This window comes from Brassica napus, chromosome A9, assembly GCF_020379485.1.
Source record: "Brassica napus cultivar Da-Ae chromosome A9, Da-Ae, whole genome shotgun sequence".
Taxonomy (NCBI): Eukaryota; Viridiplantae; Streptophyta; class Magnoliopsida; order Brassicales; family Brassicaceae; genus Brassica; species Brassica napus.
This window is the reverse complement of record NC_063442.1, coordinates 38,616,553-38,639,096: the sequence shown is the minus strand read 5'-3', so window position 1 is coordinate 38,639,096 and position 22,544 is coordinate 38,616,553. Positions and strand designations below refer to the sequence as shown.

Genomic DNA, 22,544 nt, shown 5'->3' with positions numbered 1-22,544 from the left:
GATTACAGTATGTAGTGATACTACATGAAATTATGTATTTGGACCATATTATTTATTGTAGATTATAATAGGCATCTATATCAATTTGGTGATGTTCCTTTTACATTAGTAAAAAAATTAGCTACAGCCACACACAAAATTTGTGGTTATGAGACAAATTGCATGGCTATATATAGAGTATTGTTCACAGAAAAAAAAAACACAAAACTAACTATACGTTCATAGCGTAATCATTTTACTACATGGTTACTTGGTGAACTTTTCTATGTTTATTTCACTAATTCATCATCCTTATGTTTGCACATTTTTTATAGAGTATCAACGCCTCTTGTGAAAGGATTTGGATTATGAGTTTGACAGCATTTATAAATCAGGTGTCAAAAAAACTATAAATAGGTTATCTCATATTACCATGATTCAAGTCCATTATATCAACTAGTAGACTCCATCTGTTCTTACCACAACAACACTAAGCTTATGCAAATATAGTTTGCTAGCAAGTGTTTGACATGAATTTTCTTTTATATCTCTGGTTTGAGCTCTTTCTTAGAAAAAAGATGGAACCACCATTTGTTTTGTTTTTTTTTTCTGAAATTATGTTTCCCTTGTTGTTGGTAAATAACAAAATTAACATTTCAGTAAAGAGAACTGAACATAAACAAATTAAAGAAATTGTGGTACTAAAATTAACAGCAGTAAGTAAGACACAACAAACTATATTGCAGTTTTGCTCCTCTGTCTGAATTCATCTAACCTCTCTGTTTAATTTACAGAAGAACAAGAACGTCTGATCTCACCTTCTTCACCAACTCTCACACCAATCACACTCATCTTCATGAACGACTCAGTCCATCTCTCCAAAAAACTCTCCTCATCGTTCGCCAGTATCTCGACAATCTTCCTAGTCCGATCATCTTCCATGAGAGCAGAATCCGTCTGGAACAGACCCTTGTGCGCCAACAAGTTCTTGTAGTACTGATTGTCGAACGTCGACGATGTCTCTGGATCGTTGTTTACGACCGTAGTCGTCGGATCCATAGAAGACGAACACTTGTTCAGAAGTGTCTGCGCGTAGGAGTTGTCGAGAGACGCGTCTATGAGCTCGAAATTGCCTCTAGGATCTCTCGTAAACCTGCTGTTGAATGTGTTGCAGTGCGCAGCACCAACAGTATGGGCTCCTGAAACCAAAACTTTCAGGCTTGTTTGACAAATAAATCTCTTGTTTTAAAACATCTACCTGAGAGAACGACAAGATCTTGAACAGATAAGCCTTTGGAGGAAAAGATATTGATCATCTTATCAACTGTGAAGTCGGTATCAATGATGTTTGGTCTGACGTTTTCCGCCGCTGAGACAGTCCCGTCTCTCCTCCCTGTCGGTATTGCAACTACCGGTCCTCCAAGCTGTCCGAACCAATAGTATTTCATACCACCAAGAAACAAAGTTTTTATTACAAAATATTAGTTTTAGTCATATCTACATTACATGCATGTGGATTTGGTTAAATCTTACAGCTTCGACGGCGTCTCTAGCAGCAAGAACAAGAACATCAGCGCAGGAGACTATGCCCGGACAGAAGATTTCTAGTACATTTTTGGCGCTTTCTATTACATCAAAACCTCCTAGGGACGCGTTTCCAGGGTCGCTTCTCTCTGTACTGTTCCCTCGAACCAAAACTGACGCATCACAACCCTGAAACAGTAATGAAAAAAAGAAAATGTCATTTTGTAATATAAGAAATAATAAAATGGGTGGAAGAGTAATGTTTTTGGTGTTAGTAATAAACCTGGACGAAACAGTCATGGAAGACAAGACGGAGGAGCTTCCCAAGGACTGATGGATCAGAGGAAGAAGCTGATCTAACGGTGTTTCTAACGATAAATTCAGCTCCTGGGCATGAACTGCCGTAGAAGTTGAAAGAGAGATCAGCCACGGAAGAAGAAATGAGCAGGAGTAGAGGAAGAAAAAGAAGAAGAGAGGAGAGGAATGCATGTTTTTGTTTGCAGGAAGAGAAGGGAGACGCCATTCTTTGATTGTGTCTCTCTGAAGTGAAGACAATGCTAGTTGATTAATTTACTTTAGAGAAAAGAGAAAGAGAGAGAAGAGGTAGCTGTTGTGATAAATGATAACTGTAAATTGCATTTGTGTTTTTGTCAGATAGAGATAGAGAGCGAGATGGTTGAGTCAGGAGAATTTAATGACAGTTTTTACTTCTCTTGTGCATGTGTGTGAGAGAGAGGGAGTCATCATGCATGCACATTGTCAATCTGCAAAATCAAGATTTGCGTTTTGGTGCTAATGCTAGAAATTGAAAGTGAGAGATACCTTTCAAGAGTTTGAACACTGAACAGCCACTGCATGCAACAATGATTTTTTTTTGCCTTTTATAGTAGACGTCACTGGGCACACAAGAACAAAGAGAATCTGTGGAACAAAAAAAAATGGTTTGTACTTTGTAGACCAAGTAGAAAGACTTGATCGATGTACAACAAGATTAATTCTTTTAGGACCACAAAAACAAACAAACCACTATATCTCGTGAACTATTCATGGAGAATGAAATTGTAATGTCTGATCTATACATCCAGTTACCTAGTACCAAATAAAAAGTGTGCTAAGTTCAAAGAAGTACACAATGAAACAAGTTTTGGTCGGTAAGCCTTTGTCGTGATAGTTACTTGAAATTTGGATCAAAGGGTCCAAAAATACAGTTGATCTTTTGTGTTGTTACTACTGGGTCAGTCTTCACCATATCTAACATCAAAGGGTCTAAGGCTCTGACTTGGTTTTTATATTCTAACCAATAGTCCAGAGCCGGTCCAAGAAATTACATGGCTAGAAGCAAAAACAAAAAAATATGGTTGTTTCTCTAAAAAAATATGGTTTTTACAATATTCAAACCCGAGTTTGTCCTTTCAAATACCATGTACTCAAGATTATGTGGTAGACTAAGGTAATTATTTGAACAATTGTGGCCAAATTTTATCAATAAATATGTTGGTAGGAAGCTCCTGTTTCATAGGCTTGGCCCAACGACCGGCTCTGCAATAGTTTTAAGTTTATGAAACAACTTAGTTTGAACAAAAACAGTCAGAACATAAGCAGCAATAGGTAAGCTAAAAACCAAAACAAAAGCTTCAATTTTTTTTTTTGGTAAAAAAAGCTTTAATTTTTCAAGTAGTAAGTGTGTGATTTACTTCCAACAATGCTCCCTTTCAATCTAAAAAAACTATCTCGCCAAAAAAATTGCAACATATTATTTACATATCACATTTTGAATAACATTAAATTTTGATAAATTATAAAAAAATATTAATATAAATTATCTTAACTGATAAAAATAATTATTTTATATATAAATCACATTTATTTTAAAATTTCTATGTTCTATAGTTTACATTTACAACAAATTTAACTACATCAAAAATCCTTGCAAAAAAAATATACAGTAACAACTTTATGGCTACAATCAGCTTAGCTACAGCTAGAGGTTAAATTTTGACATTCATAGTTGATCCAATCATCACACCATTGTCAACTTATGAAAATAACAACCGGCCGTTAGATTTGCGTCTTATTCACATAATGCAATTAGAGGAATAACCACATACTATACTATATACGAGTGTGGATTACTCATAATTCACATCTTAATTTCCAGAAAGGTCCTTTCCAGAAACACAGATTTGGTTCCTTATCAACTCAAAAAGCGAGTAGAAGAATCCAATAATGGATAAACATACTACTACTAGAATAAGACGTAATGTTTTCAAACGTTACAATCTTTTTATCGCCTTTTTGGCTATCCTGGTCGTTAGTAGACAGTGCAATGTTGGGTTCAGCAGCGTTGTGCTCAGTGGCAGCTTATGCTTGCTCAAGAGGCTATACAAGTGAACACACAGAAGACTATGAGAAAATGTATGCAACTGTTTTTACTTGTAAACGCAATTATAATCAAGAAGGTTCCATTGTCTCTCCCAATGAAATATATGTTCAAAAATGATTAAAGGTGCAATGTTTCTAGAACTTGAGCCATTTCTTTTCTTTCTCTTTGCTTTCTACAGCATTGGAGGCAGAAGCTTGAGCTGCTAACGTTGAAGCCAGTGCCTTCTGGACTTCTTTCAATCTCCTCGTCGCAGCATCTGAAAAGCTCTGATCTCTTTTGTTTCTCTTCACCATCTCTTCTAGTTTCTTTACTTGAAACTTCAAGTCCTTGACTTCGTCTTCGTACGCAACCAGTGCTTTCCTGTCTACCGGACCGATGTTCTGCCTCTTTTTCACAGACTCTCTCCCATTTGCTCTCTCGTGGTTGTTGATGAAGCTAAACAAATCTGATTCCTCTTCCAGTTTCGCCGCTCTAGCTGCTTCTGCAAACTTCTTCTCACGTTTCCTTCTCCCACCTCTGCTCCTCTTCTTCTTTGGTTTCTCGCTTTTAGCTTCTCCGTTCTTGATATGCTCGAGAGCGTGATCCAACGACCTCTTTGGAGGCAGCACTTTTGCAACAATTGGGTCTAACCTCCCTTGACCGGAGACGCCGAGTCCCATCCCTTCACGGTAACCCATACTTGCCATCAACTTAGAAGCTATCCCTCTGGTGTGATTCTCCCACTTGGCGAATATAGCTGTCTCATTCTGTACTCCTCCTCTCCTTTGATCTGTGGTTCCTAGAATGCCTATGCCTTGAGGAAACTCTTCATCGTAATCACTCGAAACAGATTCTTCTTCAGAGCCTGAACCACTCCCATCTTCTTCTTCTTCTTCCTCATCCTCCTCTTCTCCATCATCATCAGCGTACTTTGATAATACCATAGCATCAGAACCTAGCTTCGCTGAGCTTCCATCATCTCTGAAAACAACTCCGCCTAGCTGCAACTTATCATCCCATGATTCAAGTTCACCCACCCTCCATACATCGTATTTGCTTCCAGAAACTGCCCAAATCTTGGAGCCTACCATGGACTGCTTCCACTCAGTCTCTTCATAGTTCTTCAGAGAAGATATCGGCACATCAACTCCTGCATTTGATCTCATACAGTTAAACCACGGTTCTTTTAGATGTTACCAGAGCACTTACTAAGATTCACACACCATGTGATAAACGACAGGAACTGCCAAACCGACACCTCCCTTGCATAAAAAACTTGCACATCTGCAAGTAGTTCAGTGCAGCGTTAGTTATCTCAGACAGACACATAACACTAGCCACCCTAAGAAAGTGCTTACCATCATACTCTCGGAAGTGGGTGTAAGGAAAGAGATCTTTGCGTAATCAGAGCCTTCAAACCCAATAATGCGACCGTTATACCAACGTCCATCAGTGTGCCGGAATCTACATTTCGATCCATCGTCCAAATCCTTTCTCTCTGGCTCCAGCTCCAGCTCATTTGCAGGGTCAGTATACTCAGGTTTGACTGCAGCAGCGTTATTATTCAGACCGTGGAGAACAATGTCAGCTTCCTGTAATAACCGAGCACGTTTTAACTGGAAAAGCCCTTCCTCTGCATCCTTGATTGCTCCAACAAGCTCTTCATGTACCTTAACAGATAACCAAAAAAACATAAATATCAATAATGAAGATCATGCCTTTCATGGCCAAAGATGAGATCTTTTGTTTGCAATTAGCGATTATAAAGTCAATAGCGAAACGGGTAATCTACACAATGGATTGATGATCTAGTTTCCCAAGAAACTTGGGATCTGATTTTGGGGAAGAGAAGTTACCGAGAGGAGGTCGGGATTAGAAGGGTCAGAGGCGAGGGCTTCTTCAATGGCTGAAAGTGATTCTCTTTGGTCTTTCAGCTGATAGTCGAGAAGATCTTCAAGGGCTTTGTCTTCTTCGCTCGCCATAGCAGCAACACCGCTCTCGTTTTAGCCTCTTGTCCCCGACCCCTAAGGGCAACATTATCAATAGGTCCCCAGATGAAAGTCCCCAAATGAATAGTACAAGGATTTACAAGGACTCACCTCATTTGTCCCTTATTTAAGGACTTTTTCTCTTCTTTTTTCCTCGGTCCTGATGTTTTGTGGCCCCTCCCCCTCCTTAGGGACCCTTAAGGGACTAACTGATAATGTTGGCCTAAACGGAACCCGGCTTTACAATTTTTTAGTAATTTACAATTCTGGCTCTTTTTTCGTTTCTTGTAGGTGGTTTCCTGAAAAATATAATAACTTTTATCTAAAATATATTTTATGATCAAGAAAAAGCATAAAAGGAAAATGATAAAAAGAAAATTCATTAGAGAAGTAAAAGATAATTATATTCTTCAGCTGTGTTTTATGTTGATTCTACTCCACCGGTTTGGTTTTCCGAGCCGGTAGGTTTATTATCATAATTTAGTTATTGTTACTCATAATAAATAACAAAAATATTTTTAATTTATTTTGAAACAAGTTATACAATATTTGAAACTACCTTTTCAATTTGTATAGTTCTTTTTTTATTTTCAAAATTTTTATTTTTAAAATTATTATTTTAAATTTTATATTCTAAAATCTTAAATTTTAAATTCTAAACCGCAACTCCCAAACTCTTCCATTTAAATTTTAAATTTAGATTAGTTAATTCTAAAAGTATAATTGTTTTTTAATTATTAAACTTATTTTAGTCATTTTGATCTTTGGAAACTATTTTGTGATAAAGTGATATCTTAAGGTATTTTGGTGATGATTGTTTTCCACCAAATTATCCAACAAAAACACTTATGGGCTGTCGAAGGACAAAAACACACAATAAAAGTTATTGTATATGACTCATATCAAAATAAACGCAAGTGTACTTTATCCGAGAATGTTTTCTGCTTCAGAAAAAATTTCTACTAAAAAGTTGAAAGTGTTATGGAAGCATCAATTCATGTTTTGGAAGAGCTAATTCTGAAATTAGGTGTAGTATAGCTAATTTAAAGTGTAATACTATTTGCGGTATTTTCTTAATTAAATTAAAAATACTAATCAAGAAAAGAAAGAATATATCATTGTTTTGACCTATTTTTCGTTATTGTTTTATTTTTGCATCAAATTGGTGAATCCTTATATAAAATTTATATTAGACATGATTATTTAACAATTAGTGATATAAAATTTATGCATTTATACACAAGCCAATAATACAAGGAAAAAGAAAAAGAATCATTGCATTGTCAATTTAGATTTGATAACATACACAAATCTTCGCAGTTTTACTGTCTATCTACAAAATTAGAAAATAAACTGAGTAATTTACAAGCTTTCTGTTACAGAATATAAATCATTATATCATTTTGGGTATAAATATACAAGAACTAACTTTTAACATTTTGTTATTAGAAAATCATGCATTTATATACTAGACAATAATGCAAAGAGAAGAAAAAAAATAATTGCCATACTAAACTACGATTTTATAACATACACAAATCTTTAGAATGTTATTATCTATCTACAAAATTAAAGACAAACTGAGTAATTACAAGTTTGATGTTACAAAAATAAAAATAAATTGCCAACTATGAAAGTTGATCTCGTAATTATGCCCCACACACACACTCAAACATGTATATAAACAAATAGCTTCTCCACCAAATTGTCCAACAACTCAAAGCAACTAAAGCTACACCTTTAAAAAAAACTATGATGTCGAAGAAGAAAGAAAGCATGGGACGACAGAGAATTCCGATGGTTAAGATAAAGAAAGAGACCCATCGGCAAGTCACATTCTCAAAACGTAGAGCCGGTCTGTTCAAGAAAGCTAGCGAGCTTTGCACATTGTGTGGCGCAGAGATTGGGATCATCGTGTATTCTCCAGCCAAAAAGCCTTTCTCTTTCGGCCATCCCAGCGTCGAATCCGTATTGGACCGTTACTTGTCCCGAAACGATTTGTCCTTAGCGCAAACGAAGAAACCGCAGGGAAACACTGCAGGGAACTGCGAGCTGAATATGCTGTTGACGCAGACCGTGAGTGAGGTAGAGGAAGAGAAGAAGAAGGGTCAAGCGATGGCAGAAACGAGAAAAGGGAATGCGGCGAGGCGGTTGGTGACAAGTTGGTGGGAAGGACCAGTGGACGAGATGAATATGGTTCAGTTACAGGTAATGAAATGTGCGTTAGAAGAGTTGAGGAAGATTGTTGTGTCGGAGACAAATACGGTGCCGTTTAAGGAGGTGAAAGAGGATGTGTTCGGTTTCTTGGATGCTAATAAAGTGACGGCTCCTTCTTACATGAACACGTCTTCTGGTCTTTCTAATGCTTATCATTTTGGCTATGGAAATGGTTGTTTCTGATTCACAAATGTTATAAAGCTAGTGTCTAGCTAGCTGTTTACTTTTTTCCTCAGATTGTTTTTTTTTGTTTTCGGCAACGTAGGGAAAATATTAATGCTATCCGGTTCAGGTACTTTTATGGTAGAATATATGCTATAACAGATATATAGCTTAAAATCAAGATCCTTCTCTTGCATCAGCAATCAGCACAGTTCCAATCCCAATCTCAGGGGCATCACATTCTATCTCAAATGTTTTGAGAAAGTTGGGCAATACCAATATTGGCGCATTGGTCAATCTTTCTTTGAGTGTTTGGAATGCCTCTTCTTGCTCCAAACCCCAAGTGAACCCCACACTTTTTTTTGATAATTTCAGTGAGTGGGAGAAGCTACGGAGCTGAAATCTTTCACAAATCGTCGTTTATGGGGTTTCTCCTTCCTGAGTTTAGTTCTAGTTTTTGATTTGAAGCTTGGAGCGGAGTAGGGCTGTGTGTTTATTGGTCTTTGATGATGATTTGTTGGGTAGCTTTAGGTCTTCTAAGAATCGTTTGTGGCTAGTTCATATACGTCGGCCTTAGTACCATGGTTGCATATAGGGGCAGACCCAGAAAATAATTCAATATGGAGCACATATTATATATATATTTAAAATAATTCAGGATGTTAAATTTATTTATTTTTATATAATATATAGCCACTAAAATTCTTAATCTTATTTAAAAAATATGGGTCAACTAAAATATATGAATGATTTTCATAATGATAAATATTTAGTTTTAGTAATATTATAAAATGACATATGTTATTTTATATAACTATTAAAATAAATAAAAATAAACTTAATAAAAATAAATTTTTGAAACTAAATAAATTATGTTTTTATTTTAGAAAAAGTAGGAAGAAAATCAAAACAAATTATATAAAAAAGCAACTTTAGGTAGCAAAAAGATAAGAGGGAAAAGTGTCCTATGAAAAAAATGAGTAAAATATAATAGGGTTTAGAAAATTTAAAAGAACCAAAACACATATCTTGGGGAGTCGATCTAGAGTTGAGTGTGGCACAATGTAGTCTTGGTAGCCAGAAGAGCTAAACAGTACATAAGAATACGTATATCAAAAGAGATTTATAGTATTGAGCATGTGGCACGTGCCACACCTGCTCAAGCCATGGGTCTGCCCCTGGTTGCATACGTCTCTGTGTGTTGTTGTAGACAGTGCCGGTTCTGAGATATTTCGGGTCTAATACGAAATTAAAAATATAGGCCCTAAATAGTTAATTAAAAATTACAATATCCGTAAGACATAAAAGTATCAATTCTGAAAATTATCTTTCTATTTCATTTTATATAAGAAAATGAAAAAAGAATATCCAATATTTATGATGTTATATGTTCAAAATAAGTCTTAGAACACATTTTTCCTTCCATATGCTAACGACAAAAACAGAAATATAAGCAAAAAAACTATACAAATTTTAGGCCCATGCAAATGTTTCTTAAGCATGTGCTCAAACTTGGGCCTGGTTGTAGGTCGCATGTCCTGTTTATTTCTTGGTTTATTTAGATTCAGAGTGGGTTAAGTTTTGCTTGACTTTTGTATCAATTCTTCCGCTCTTCCGCCTTGTTCAGTGTGTCCCTTTGGTCAAAAGTTTAGAGAATGATTAGGTTGTGTTTTTTGGGTTCGTCTTCTAAATGCTAAATCTTTGCGGAGTCATCTTAAATCCTTTCTTTTTGTTGCTCGGTGAGCTATTGAGGTTTGGGTTTCTAGCTATGCTGTGGTTTTGATCATTAAATTTTTTCTTGCGAGGAGTGGCCAGTCTTCTGTTTGAAGGTGGCAGAATATGGAATGCGAGTGTCTGCGTGTAAGAGTTGCTGGTCCTAGTCGGCGTTTTTCCGCCACAGATTAAGGGTTCCCCTTGAACCTTGTTTTATTGTTTATTTGATCCATTGGTGATCTATTTCAGGTGTGGCTCCTCCACCTTGCTTCTAGTTCACTACAAGAAAAGAAGGTCTTTTCTGACGGACTTTCAGTCCTATTTTTTCGGTCAAAAATTTATGATAAATTTCCAACAGATATTTAAATTGGTTGGAAACTATGACAAAAATGAATTGGAAAGAAGATGGTATGAAATTTTCTACCGTTTTCAGACGACAAAATCATAAAAAAAAAGTCATTGGAAATCTGTCAAAAATTTCTAACGGAATGAAGTGGTTGGAAAATCATCAAAAACTTCCAACAGATTGACCAAATTTTGAAACCCTAAACCCTGAACATGATTTTAAACCCTAAACTCTAATTAACTTAATATTACATCTCAGAATATCAAGGTTAAACTCAAATCTTAAACTTATACTTTAAACCCTATACTGCAAACACCAAAACCCATATCTAAAATTTAAAGTCAAAATTTTATTATTTTGAAAATTTAACTTCAAATCATAAATCTAAACCAAAATATTATATTCCAAACCCTAAGATTTTGGAAATTTACGGTCAAAAAATTTCAACCACTACCGTAAAAATTTCCGACCAACTAGAACTGACCGTCAAATCCGTCAGAAAACTGGTTTCTGATGAATTTGACGTCTGAAATGACTTATTTTCTTGTAGTGGTCGTTTCCTGGTTTTGTGTGTTTCGGCGTTGCTGGTTCTAGTGGAGCTCGTGGGTTTGATTCTCTTCTTGTTTTTCAGGCGGAGTTGTGATTTGAGAGTTTTCGGGTGCTCTTGTTCGTTAGTTTAGCTTCAACCCTCCTGCTATCAGTGGTTATAGCGTGGAAGCGTCTTGTTGCAGGTGTTTAATTATGGTTTGAGCTTGGATTGATTTAAGTCTGTCTTATCCCCCATCCTTATTAAGGTACTCTTTGTTGTTGTTGGGTTTCCTTTCTCTAGGGCATAGTCTCTCTATTTGAGCTGTAGACAGTGGTACTTAACCGGTTTCGATAACGGTTTTAGTAGCCATTTTAGTATTCCAAATATTGTAACCTTTTACCTCATATAGTAGTAATAACACCAGATGACAGAAAAAATGTTACGCCTGACATTCTTAAAATATTCTTACGGTTTAATATTTAATATTTAATATCTCCTATATATTAATTAAAAATCATTTAAAAAGTTGTAATCTTAAATTTGTACTAATTAAAAAAACACATATTTAAGTGTCGTTTAATTAGAATATCAATTTAGCTTACGTGACAACTTAAGAATCAATTGAAATTTTTTTGGTCCAAATCCAATTACTAGGAAACATTATTAACTCAAAATATAAGAAGCATGTATTTTTTCCTTAAATAAAAACTACGGAATTACCTAATATGATTAACATACTAGTGGTATGTCCGCGCTTCGCGCGGGATGTATTATATTCGGTTAAATATAAGTTATGTTTGTATATACTTACTGGTTTATTTATTTTATAAATTTATTGTTTATTTTAAAAAAAATTCTACTATATATACTATTTATCATTAAGTATAGTTTTTTTTTTCTTTTTAGATATGTGCTGAATTGGTCTCAAACAGTTGAAACTATGCAAGAATGTTCAATTTTCGGTTCAGTTCCATTTTGTTTTTCTCGGTCTTTTGTTTTTTTAGGTTCAAGAAATATATGAACCATTCAATTATTTATGAAACTTTCTTTAGTTTTGGTTTGGTTATTTTGGTCTTTGGTTTAGTTCGGGTACCAATCGTAAGAACCAACTAATATCCAATAAGCTTTTATTCCAATTCAGTTCTGGTTTTGGTTAATTTTGGATAATTCAGGTAAAATCAGATCTTTTCAGTTTTGGGATTTAATATCGGATAATCCAGATAAATTTTAATATTGAAACAAAAACTATTTGGATAATTCTAATATTTCGGTAATTCAAATAATTTTAAATATTTTGGATAAATAAATATTTGGGTATTTCATATTTTAGCAATATAAGTTTTTGGTAATTTTAAAACTCAATATAATTTATATTTTAAGTACTCATCCGGTTCTTTGTTCGGTTGCAACACGGTTTTTCAGTTTCAGAAATATATGAACTGCTCGGTTATTTGGGAAATATTTCAGTTTCAGATTCATTTTTTGTCGGCTTCGATTCAGATTTTTTCTTCCTAATTAATATGTTGAGGCATAGTTGAAACCATAGTGATACGCATGTTTAGTTGAAATCATAGTGATACGCATGTTTTGTTATTTTTTGTTTGCACATTTTTTATTGTATTTATTTGTTGCACGTGTTCAGTGGTGGCACATGTTATTTTATTTCAAACTTTCGGGTATTTGGTTTATAAATAATATTTGAATTTTATGGTAATTTTATAACTAAATAGAATGCCTATTATAAGTTCTTATTTTGTTCTATGATACGATTTTCGATTTTTCAGCTTCAAAAATATATAAACCGCTCAATTGTTTGTGAATTTCTGTTTAGTTTTAGACTGTCTTTTTTTATTGCCTTCAATTCGGTTTTCGGTTCTTAATTTATATGCACGCATAGTTGAAACGTAAGTGGTGTCACATGTTTTCTTATTTTTTGTTTGCACATTTTTTATTGTAATTTTTTATTTGTTATGTAATATTGTTATGGAAATTATGTGTTGAGATGCACGAAACTTAACCTTCATTGTAAATATTTTTTGAGCAATTTTGTGTTTGTTTTTCTTTTTGTGTTGTGTCATCATTTTGAGATAATGTTATATTATGATATCTGGGAAGTCGTGTTATGGAAAGAATTTTATGGGATTGATGTTATTGCATATGATACTTCATACTTACCATGGTCCATGAACCGCGATTCACCAGAGAGCCTCGTGAAATTATCAACCATCCATCTCACCTTCTTTGTGTTTACCTTTCATCTACCAAGAGCATGTCACACCCATGAGTTCACTTTCTTTCTTTGCATTCCAACCCTCCCAACATGAGCAATCGCACCTCGATTGGTTTAGGACAACATTCGGCTTTCAATTCAGTTAGAAGTAGGTCACTGTGTCCATTGAATATAGCTGAACTGCAGAGAGAGGATGTGGATTTTTTTTTTTGATAAGAAGAGAGAATGCGAAATGATTTGATGGGATTATTGATTGTTATTGAATCCAACTATGGTATTTATAGTTATAGGTGTAGTTTTCAGACGTTTCCATGGTGGTGTGAGTGAACTAATGAATGCGAGAGAGTGGAGGTAGTGATGAGAACGACATTAATGAGATCATTATTGTGGTTGACTGAATTCAGGGGGAGGGCGTTATGTAAACCAACAGTTTTTGTTGGCTAATTTGTTCCGACCATACTTGATCGAAGAAGAAAGACTTTTGGACCGAAATTCTGAAATAATGATAGGCCCAAACAAATAAATCAAATGCAACATGAGACTTTCGTAAGTAAACAACCCATTTTTCAGAAACAAAGAATGAAAAAATAACGCCACGTGTCACATTTTGGAATAGCCTTCGCTGAGGTGGCGCATTGTGGAGCCTTTCTAGTCAACTTTATTAGTATAGATATATAGAAATTAATGATTATAAATAATAAAGATTTGATAACAATTTTTGTATCCTTCTTCATTTTTGTTTAAAATCCCTAACAAAAAAGGTGTCATCCGATATGAAATTCTGAATGTGCTTGAAGTTAACTAAAAGATCAACATTATTGTAACATTTTATATTATTAAAAAATTAAACAGTCACATTAACCATATAATAAAAAATCTAATTTTTTATTATATGTTGTATTTTGAAAATTTTAAATGACTTTAAATTACAAAAATGAGGAAACCTTATATGTTATATTTTTTTATATGTTATATTTTTTCTTATATGTTATATTTTTTCTTATATTTTATATTTTGAATTTTTTAAAACGACTTTAAATTACAAAAATGTAAATTTTCCTTAAGCATATGATTAAAAATATTAAAATAACATGTATCAATTCGATGATTGATCTGGAACCTTTCAAAACTATATGAAAGATAAATGTTAAAATAATTTAACTGTGAAACATTACTGTTCACATTTTTCAAGAATGTGTTCGGGGGAAAAAATAAGGTTTTTGTATCATAAATTGTTTAATGTCTAATATGATCAATCCATGATATATTAAATATAGTTAGTTCCATAATTTTTAAGCCCGGTACATCAAAAAGAAATTATATAATAACAAGAAAAATATTGTATATGTATAAATAAAACGATCAAATATATATAAAAAGTTATCGATAATATATACAAATAAACTTACTATGCGCAAGACGCAGTTTTTATCCTAAATTAGTATTAATATATAATACATTCTATATATGCCCTGTATATATGATCCAGAAAAATCTAATTCAAAACTACGATATGGTATGACAACGAGATAGCAAATGGAACAAGAAGAAATTCAACTTAATATAAAACAAATGAGGAGAAAAGTCTCGATGTTTTTGGCTTAAGATCTTTGCAGTCATTGGTGAAAAGTAAACGGTCTGAATAAAGAATAGCTTTTTGTGAGAATTCAATAAAAGAATAGTTTCGTCGGAGACTTCAGCATTCAAGAATTTGGAAAATATGACCGAACTATAAACCATTCCACCTATATGCGTGAAATTTTTAACAGAGATATTTACGGAGTGCGCACGAATAAGGCCGCAACTATAAATTATAGCAGTTTATAAAAGACGTTTGCTCAAAAAAAAAAAGCAGTTTATAAAAGACGTTTCGATCGAGCGAGAGATTAACTGTGGTTGATTTAGGGGGCGACTAGTTTTTCCGCTACCATCCGCAAACGCAGCTTTTGCGGTTGGTAGCGGTTGTCGGCGGTTTGCAACAATCACTCAAATCGTTCTAAACTGTTTCAAACCGCTTCAAATCTCATAAATTCAAAAACTGGTTCCAGCTAGCGTTTGCGGTTGCAGGCGGTTGCGAAAGGATAAAATTTTTTATTTTTTTAAAACAATATATATACAAAAGTAAAAATATTTAATAAAAATTTAAAATTGAAATTATGAAAATATTAAAATATATCTATTATATTTTAATTAATATTATAAAATTTTATAATAAAAACAATTTCAATAAATTTTCAAAAATTAAAATTATAACTTTCTAAATATAAATTTTATATTTATTATAATTTTATGATTTTTGATATTTTTATAATTATATTAAATGTAAATATTGTTAATTTATTATTTAACTGTTACCGCATTTGGTAGTTAACCAGTCATAAATCACCCGCAAACGCACCAATTTTTAACCGCAGCACCAGTCGTACAAATCTTTTAATACCGCTAGAAATCACAACCGTCCGCATCTACAAACTCCCGTAAACGCTGCGTTGAACCCGTCAGACCTTTACGTGGCGAGAGATGTGTGTTTAAAACGTTAAAATAATAGTCGCGTGAGGTACACGTTCTCAACAAGTGCAACCTCTTGTTAAGACTTGGACTGCACAGCATTTATGGAATAAAATAGTTGATACTAGTTTTGTAATTTTGACGGCCCTGAAAAGTTTAAGAGCATGGCATTAAATGAATAAGGTAGTTGCCTGCCGACAAAAAAATTAGTTGACTGAATTATGGAAGGTTTTTCAGAAACTAAAAACCCAAACTAAAAACAACGAAATTAGGATTTTTAACACTATCATCTTTTTTTTTTCTTTGACCAGTTAATTCGTATTTCTTCTGTTTCTAAAAAAAATACATATAGGTACTTTAAAAATATTAAAAAAATATTGATTAGAACATATCACATTTTCTGATTATTTATTTCTCACAATTTTAAACCAATAAAAATTTAATAAATATAGTTAAATTTTTGAAATTTACAATTTATTAGTATAATTAACTAATAAAGTTATATAGAACATATAAAAAGTATTAGGATTATTTGTTTTGCTAAACTTATTTTTAAATACTAGTTAAATTTTTTTTATCGGAATTGGGTAAGAAATGTTCTTAAAGTACAAATCCAAGGATTATGAATCTAAAGTTCTAAATTCCCAGATATCTTTCTTTAAAGAAAACGTATTCTGAATTTGTTCTTCTTGGAAGCTTGCCAGTAGTGAGACTCCGTTTTCTATCTCTTCTTGCAACTATGTCCAGGCACTTGAGACATTTTGTTTTTGTTGGGCATTTTCGATAAAGATTCGGTTTCATTTGTAAGGGGTTTTCTTGTTATTTTTTAAGAGTTTTGATCTTAACCGAGAATAAAGGTTAACGTTGGTGTTGGCCGTTGGGTTTCTCCTGGTGGAAATTTTTTAATGGATTTGATCGGAGATAACCAAATTTAAAGTTGGGACATTGACATCTTATAGATTAATTTTGGGTTTTGGAGATTAGTGAAACACTATGTAAATATTTTTAATTTAATTTGTGTGATCGGAAATAACCAAATTTAAAGTTGGGACATTGACATTAATCTTATAGATTAATCTTGGGTCTCGGAGATTAGTGAAACACTATGTAAATATTTTTAATTTAATTCGTGTAGTAAACATGTCTCCACTATAGAGATATAACATGAGAAAAAAAAAGTACTTAAAAAACTCTTGAAAAGAGATAAAAAAAGAAGAAGAGATAATGTGTCTGGGTTTGTTAGGGTAGGTCTGTAAAGTAAAACAGGTTTTGATTTGGTTGATATTTTGTGAGAAGCTTCGTTACTTAGGGGGTTAAAGGTTAACCAAAGAGATTTAGTTTTCAATGGTTGAATCTTCTATTATCTGAGATTTAGGAAGCTGGTCGTCACAACTTTTTAGTAATACTGTTTTGAGTGTTTGGTAACTTCGACAGTGATCAGATATTTTCTGATTGAGCTAAAACTTGGTAGAGGAGTTGATAACTTGTTCATTTAGGTGAGATTAGTCTCTAGTTTCCGGAATCCTTGTGAGATAAGATGAGGTTGTTTTGCGGCTGCGTGTTTTGAAGTTCTCGTATTGCTCTCTTGTTGTTGTAGTATCTTATGTTAGAGATAACTCTTGATACTTGAATCTCTGTTAAGTTTATGTTGTTGAACAAAAAAGACGTGGTTGTAATATACCCATACATATAGTAGATTTTTGAATGAATTACTGTTTCATAAGTATTCCACGTGAAAAAACGTTCGTCTCATTTAGTTATCACTTATTATACATAATGTTAACGTCAAAGTGTTTTTTCACAAATTCCACACAAGACCAGGAAGAACACAATCATATATTCCAGTGTGCGTGTTTCCCCATTGGGAATCTTTCTCTCTTGACAATTTGTTTTGGTTATTTAGCTATTCGTTAATTCTCAAGGTCAATTTAATCTGTTTTAACTTCTTATGTAGTTTTAGATTTGTTCAAGGGCGAATAAATAACGAATTTCCACGAAGTTAGCTTTGGGGACCAAATTTGACATCATCAGTAGTGTTTGAATCTCGTCGTCCTTGACCAAAAATATATCTCGGCGTCATGATCCGAGTGAACTCTACTTTCCAATTGATATTTCTTTAGAAAAACTCAGAACAAGATAATCTTTGTTGAGAATATTACTAATTTCAACCTCAAAAGTCGTGCAAATTATATATCAATTTTGATATCGTGTATATGCTAACTTGAGCTAACATTAGTGCTGTTCAATATGGTAAAACCGAACCGTACCAAACTGAACCGAACCGAAATAGACAATATGGTTTGGTTTTGGTATATACCATATAAACCGAATGGATATAATTTTATAAAAACCGTAGGATTTGGATATGGTTTGGTATATAACCGATTAAACCGAATAAACCGAACAAAACCGATTAAAAGTAGAAACATGTAAATATGTATCTATTTTATAGCAATACATGAAAATCTATTTGTTACATAAGTTAAATTTGTGTTAATAACTATTACCATAATTTTATAGTAATAAAAAACCTTAATTTGTAAAATACTTGAACTATAACTAAATAACAATACATTGCAATTCAGACATCTTATTTTCTAAGTCTTTTTTTGATCTTTTTGATTTATTTTAATCTTCACTAAATTAATATGAAGATTATAAATTTGATGGACAATAATTAATGGAAAATTTTCAATTGAAAAAACATGACTTTAATGAACACTAAATATGTAAGAGTGGAAAAACATTTCTTTCATGTTTCTGTTTTGTTTCATATTTTTATTTTCAAAATTTCAAGCTTTGATTTTAGTTATAGATTTGATTATTTTATTTGATGGTAGAATCATTTTTACTTTTTTGTTCATTTACTTGAACATGTAATATTTTTTTAATAAATGACTGTGTTGACAATATGACTAAAATTCATATAATATGATCTCAAACAAAATAATTATGTTTTTTTGGTATAAAACCGAATAAACTGAAAACCAACGGTATATAAACCGAACCGAACCGAAGTAAATATGGATTTAGAATGGTAGTTATATTTTACTAACCGAAATACCGAAAACCGAAAAAAACCGAAGCGAAACCGAACCGATATCCGGATTGAACACCCCTAGCTAACATGCATTTTAAATAAACTATCTAAAATATCAATTTAAATAAAAAAACATTGACCACATTATTATTGGTCAACCATACTAAATTAGATGCTGCATATTTAGTTTATGATGAATCAGTTGTTACATAAAATTTATCAAAAATTATCTAAAAATCTAAACTATACACAAAATCCAAAATGACTAAAAATAGAAATTCCAAAATAAAATTTAAATCCAGAAAACTATATATACTCAAAACTTAAGATATACCTGAAAACCAGAAACAATATAAAATACTCTACAAAAAAAATACTGAAAATATCTTAAATACAAAAATATACTGAAACCCCAAAATACACCCAAAACCCCAAAAATACACTCAAAAATTAAATTATACCAGAAAACTCAAAATATGACAGCTCAAAATATATCAAAATATCTAAAAATAATTATTACACATAATGTGTGGATTATTTGAGTGTTTGATCGGATAAAATTGGAAACTGAATCGTATTGAGCCAATTTCAATTCAGAATTTTGTCCTAGACATTTAACTCGGACCTAAAACTCATACATGAACCAATCCATAAAGACCGACTTTGACAAGATTCTATTATGGTGATTTTACAGTATTAGGTCATGCACTCTCAAATTTCTGATTTCTGAGTATATTTTTGTATTTAAAGAATTTTCATGTTTCTCAAGTTTCAGGTATATTCTTAGGTTTGTAGGTATTTGTAGTCTCTCGTTTTTTTGAATATATTTTGGCTTTATGGTATTTACTTCCTCCGATTTATTTTAATTGTCGTTTTAGACTTGAGCACATAGATTAAAAAAACAATTTTGTATATTTACTAAATAAAAATATCCTTACCAGTACACCTAACCACATTTCAACCGATAAAAAAAAAAATTAGAATATCAAAATCAATAAATCTTCATTAAAATTATAAAACAACACTTATTTTGAAACGAAAATTTTAAGCTACAACAACAACTAAACTGAAACGGAAGGAGTATTGTATTTTCAGGTTTTCAGATTTTTTTTTGAATATTTTAGAATATTAGTAATACTGGTCACCCAACATCATTTTGGTCAATTCTGTTTTCAAAATTAATTTGATAGTTCAGATAACTTATTTAAAAGACATGTTAGTTTATGGTAAAAATTAACAGGATATCAAAGTTAAAAAATGTAAAATTCCTTCTTCCGTGATTAACTGTTGGCACTGTTGAATATTTTTACTGAATATAACTCTAGTCTATCAACAATTTTTCCTATTTTCCCTCAAAACAACATATCGTTAATTTTATAAATAATTTTATAAAATCTTTACAAATCTAAGATGAAGAATCAAACTAAACTTAATTAACAAAGTTAATTAATATTTTAACTTAACTAGAACCAAAATAAATTGTGGTTCAATTTTAAAATTATACGAAACTCTACATATCTAAACAATAAATAGGTTTGTTGCTAATGACCCAAAATTGTTGGTCAAACACAAGACTAATCATTTTCATCCTATATTATTCCTAACATATCAAGTTATTTACAAGAATATCACTATTTAAAAAAAAAGGTCAAAGAAATGTTACATGAAATGGTCGTCCGTCTTTTGCTTTTGATGATGTTAGTTTTCTCGCTTAGCCTCATGAAAACCAGCTGACATCACTTCTTGTATGTAAACCATCATCCAAGTTTCAACCAGCTGACGTCACTTTTTGTATGTAACCATCATCCAATTTTCATTGATCACAATGTCATCATTTCCAGCCTCTTCGTTCCCATCAAAATGATGAGGACAATCTTTAATCTTCACGTGTTAACATATCACAAGTATGAAAAGTTTCTTAGCCTTTCATATCAAAAATTAAAAATCACATTCTTATATTTTCCGAATTGAAAGTTTCTCAAAGCACAATGAGCAGTAAAAGTTAAATCTATAAAATTAAATTAATAAATAAAACTATGAAATCCCCAAGAATCACCTATGGAGCGACACAATCTTATATCAAAACTGTATTCAATGAAAAACTCTTAAAATTGAATACATTATTTAAAAAAAAAATCCCCAAGAATAACCTATGGAGCGACACAATTTTTTTTGTTTCTGTTCAATATTTAATCTCATACAAGTATCTCTTATATACTAAAGCGTAAGTCATCTCACCAATCAAAATCTGACACATGACATGTATTTTTACAAAAATGTTTTTTTTTAAATGTTGTCAGAACAGATTAATTTTGATCATAAAATTTCTGAAACTCCAAATAACTAAAATCTAAAGCCCTAAATGTTCTCACATTCACCCCACGTTCAAAACTAATCACGATTTAAACTGTTTTATTGTTTATATATTGTTACTTCAATTTATTAATTTTACTCTCTATTAATCTCCCTTCTACTTCATCTCTTTTTGCTATTCCATCGCTTCATATTCTTCTTTTTAACAATTGTGATCTTTGATTGAAGCAACAAAAAAAATGGTTTATAATTACTCTTAAATAATCTTTTTTCACATATTTCAAGTTGTAAATGGCCTTCGAGTGCTCACGTTTCAAATCTTAATTCTTCAATTAAAGAAGACAAATCAAAGCTTCGGCAACAAAGGTAGCAATAAGCATCTCCAACTCTATTACACACAATGAATAGTTTTGTGGCATTTTAGCGTTTAAAAACACGTCATTGATACTATATTTCTTTTCTTTCATTTTTTAAGATATTGCACATACATCACACTATATGCTGAAAAAGGTACGTAAATAACATAGGTCAATAACATTTTCATAATGGACAAAACTGATTCTCAATTTTGTTGAACAAATTTATTTGCTTTGGTGAATGATTCAGGGAAGAAGAGTTAGAGGCTCACCTTCAAATCACATGTACATGGCCCCTATAAAGCGAACCACAAGAAGAAGAAAAAAAGAGAAAATGGGGATAATAAAACACTCGGGTGATAGAGGAATGAGGACTTATGTTTATTATCTAAATTAAGACCTAACATCAGGTTAGTCTTCCATATTTTTGTATTGTGTATTTATTATCTTATAAAAAGAGGTGTATTTTTTTCTTTACTTTCAATTCAACCTGTACTTCTGATTTTGTTTTTCTTATTTAGTGTTTAACAAATTTGTAGATCCGTTCACAAACAGAAAAGCCGAAGCAACAAAAAAATGACTAAAAAACATAATAATTAACCTCAATTATCTACAAAAACTAAGTTGAAATTTAATTGTACTTTTGTGCAAAACCTATGATTTTATTGTTTATATTTAATGATTTTGTTGGTTTGGAAAAGGATTAATATTATACATTTGGGTCTATACACTATTGTAAGATATGAACATCAAAATTTTAGTTTCTTTTAAAGTTTGCCAACAATAATCCTCAAAATAATATTTATTTTAATTATAAATTTAAATGTATATATAATATGTTCAAAATGAACATACAATATATATACATAAATATAAAGGCCCGTACGTAATAGTAATACGGGAGGAAATACTAGTAACTAATAAGTGGAAATGAACAGAAATTTGTAAGCCAAAATAAAGCTGAAAACAAGTAAGACCTTTATAAACATAGATAGAAAGAATCTTCTAGGGTGGTCCTGCTTGAACCAGTGGTGAAGGAGTCCTTCCAATTTGTACGTATCTTTGATTCATTAGAGATATATTATAAAAATCAAATAATCTAATAAACAATATAAAAGTTAAAACTCTAAAATTTAATTAATAAATAAAAATGTGAAATTAAATATTTTATTTTAAATAAAAATATACTTAAAAGAAAAATTCAAAATAAAAACTATATAAATTAATTATTATTCTTGATTAAACTTTATAGAGTTTTATTCAGTATTTAAAAATAT

The 22,544-nt window shown here is 32.0% G+C and overlaps 3 protein-coding genes across 3 annotated transcripts; 1 reads left to right on the top strand and 2 right to left on the bottom strand.

Moving 5' to 3' along the window:
* Positions 1–669: 669 nt before the first annotated feature.
* LOC106365141 (peroxidase 18) lies at positions 670–2,098 on the bottom strand. The gene is made up of 4 exons (XM_013804589.3): positions 1,787–2,098; positions 1,513–1,692; positions 1,238–1,403; positions 670–1,178 (listed from the first exon to the last, which is right to left on the bottom strand). The coding sequence occupies exons 1-4, from the start codon at positions 2,024–2,026 to the stop codon at positions 763–765; spliced, it is 1,002 nt and encodes a 333-aa protein (XP_013660043.1). The 5' UTR covers positions 2,027–2,098; the 3' UTR covers positions 670–762.
* Positions 2,099–3,917: 1,819 nt separating this feature from the next.
* LOC106368592 (zinc finger CCCH domain-containing protein 22) lies at positions 3,918–6,158 on the bottom strand. Its single transcript, XM_048741449.1, has 5 exons — positions 6,077–6,158; positions 5,722–5,889; positions 5,224–5,535; positions 5,089–5,149; positions 3,918–5,015 (listed from the first exon to the last, which is right to left on the bottom strand). Exons 2-5 carry the CDS (start codon positions 5,845–5,847, stop codon positions 4,021–4,023), a joined length of 1,494 nt encoding a protein of 497 aa, XP_048597406.1. The 5' UTR covers positions 5,848–5,889; positions 6,077–6,158; the 3' UTR covers positions 3,918–4,020.
* Positions 6,159–6,642: 484 nt separating this feature from the next.
* Positions 6,643–14,397, top strand: LOC106365140 (agamous-like MADS-box protein AGL61). Its single transcript, XM_048741448.1, has one exon. It carries the CDS (start codon positions 7,606–7,608, stop codon positions 8,251–8,253), a length of 648 nt encoding a protein of 215 aa, XP_048597405.1. The 5' UTR covers positions 6,643–7,605; the 3' UTR covers positions 8,254–14,397.
* Positions 14,398–22,544: the final 8,147 nt, after the last annotated feature.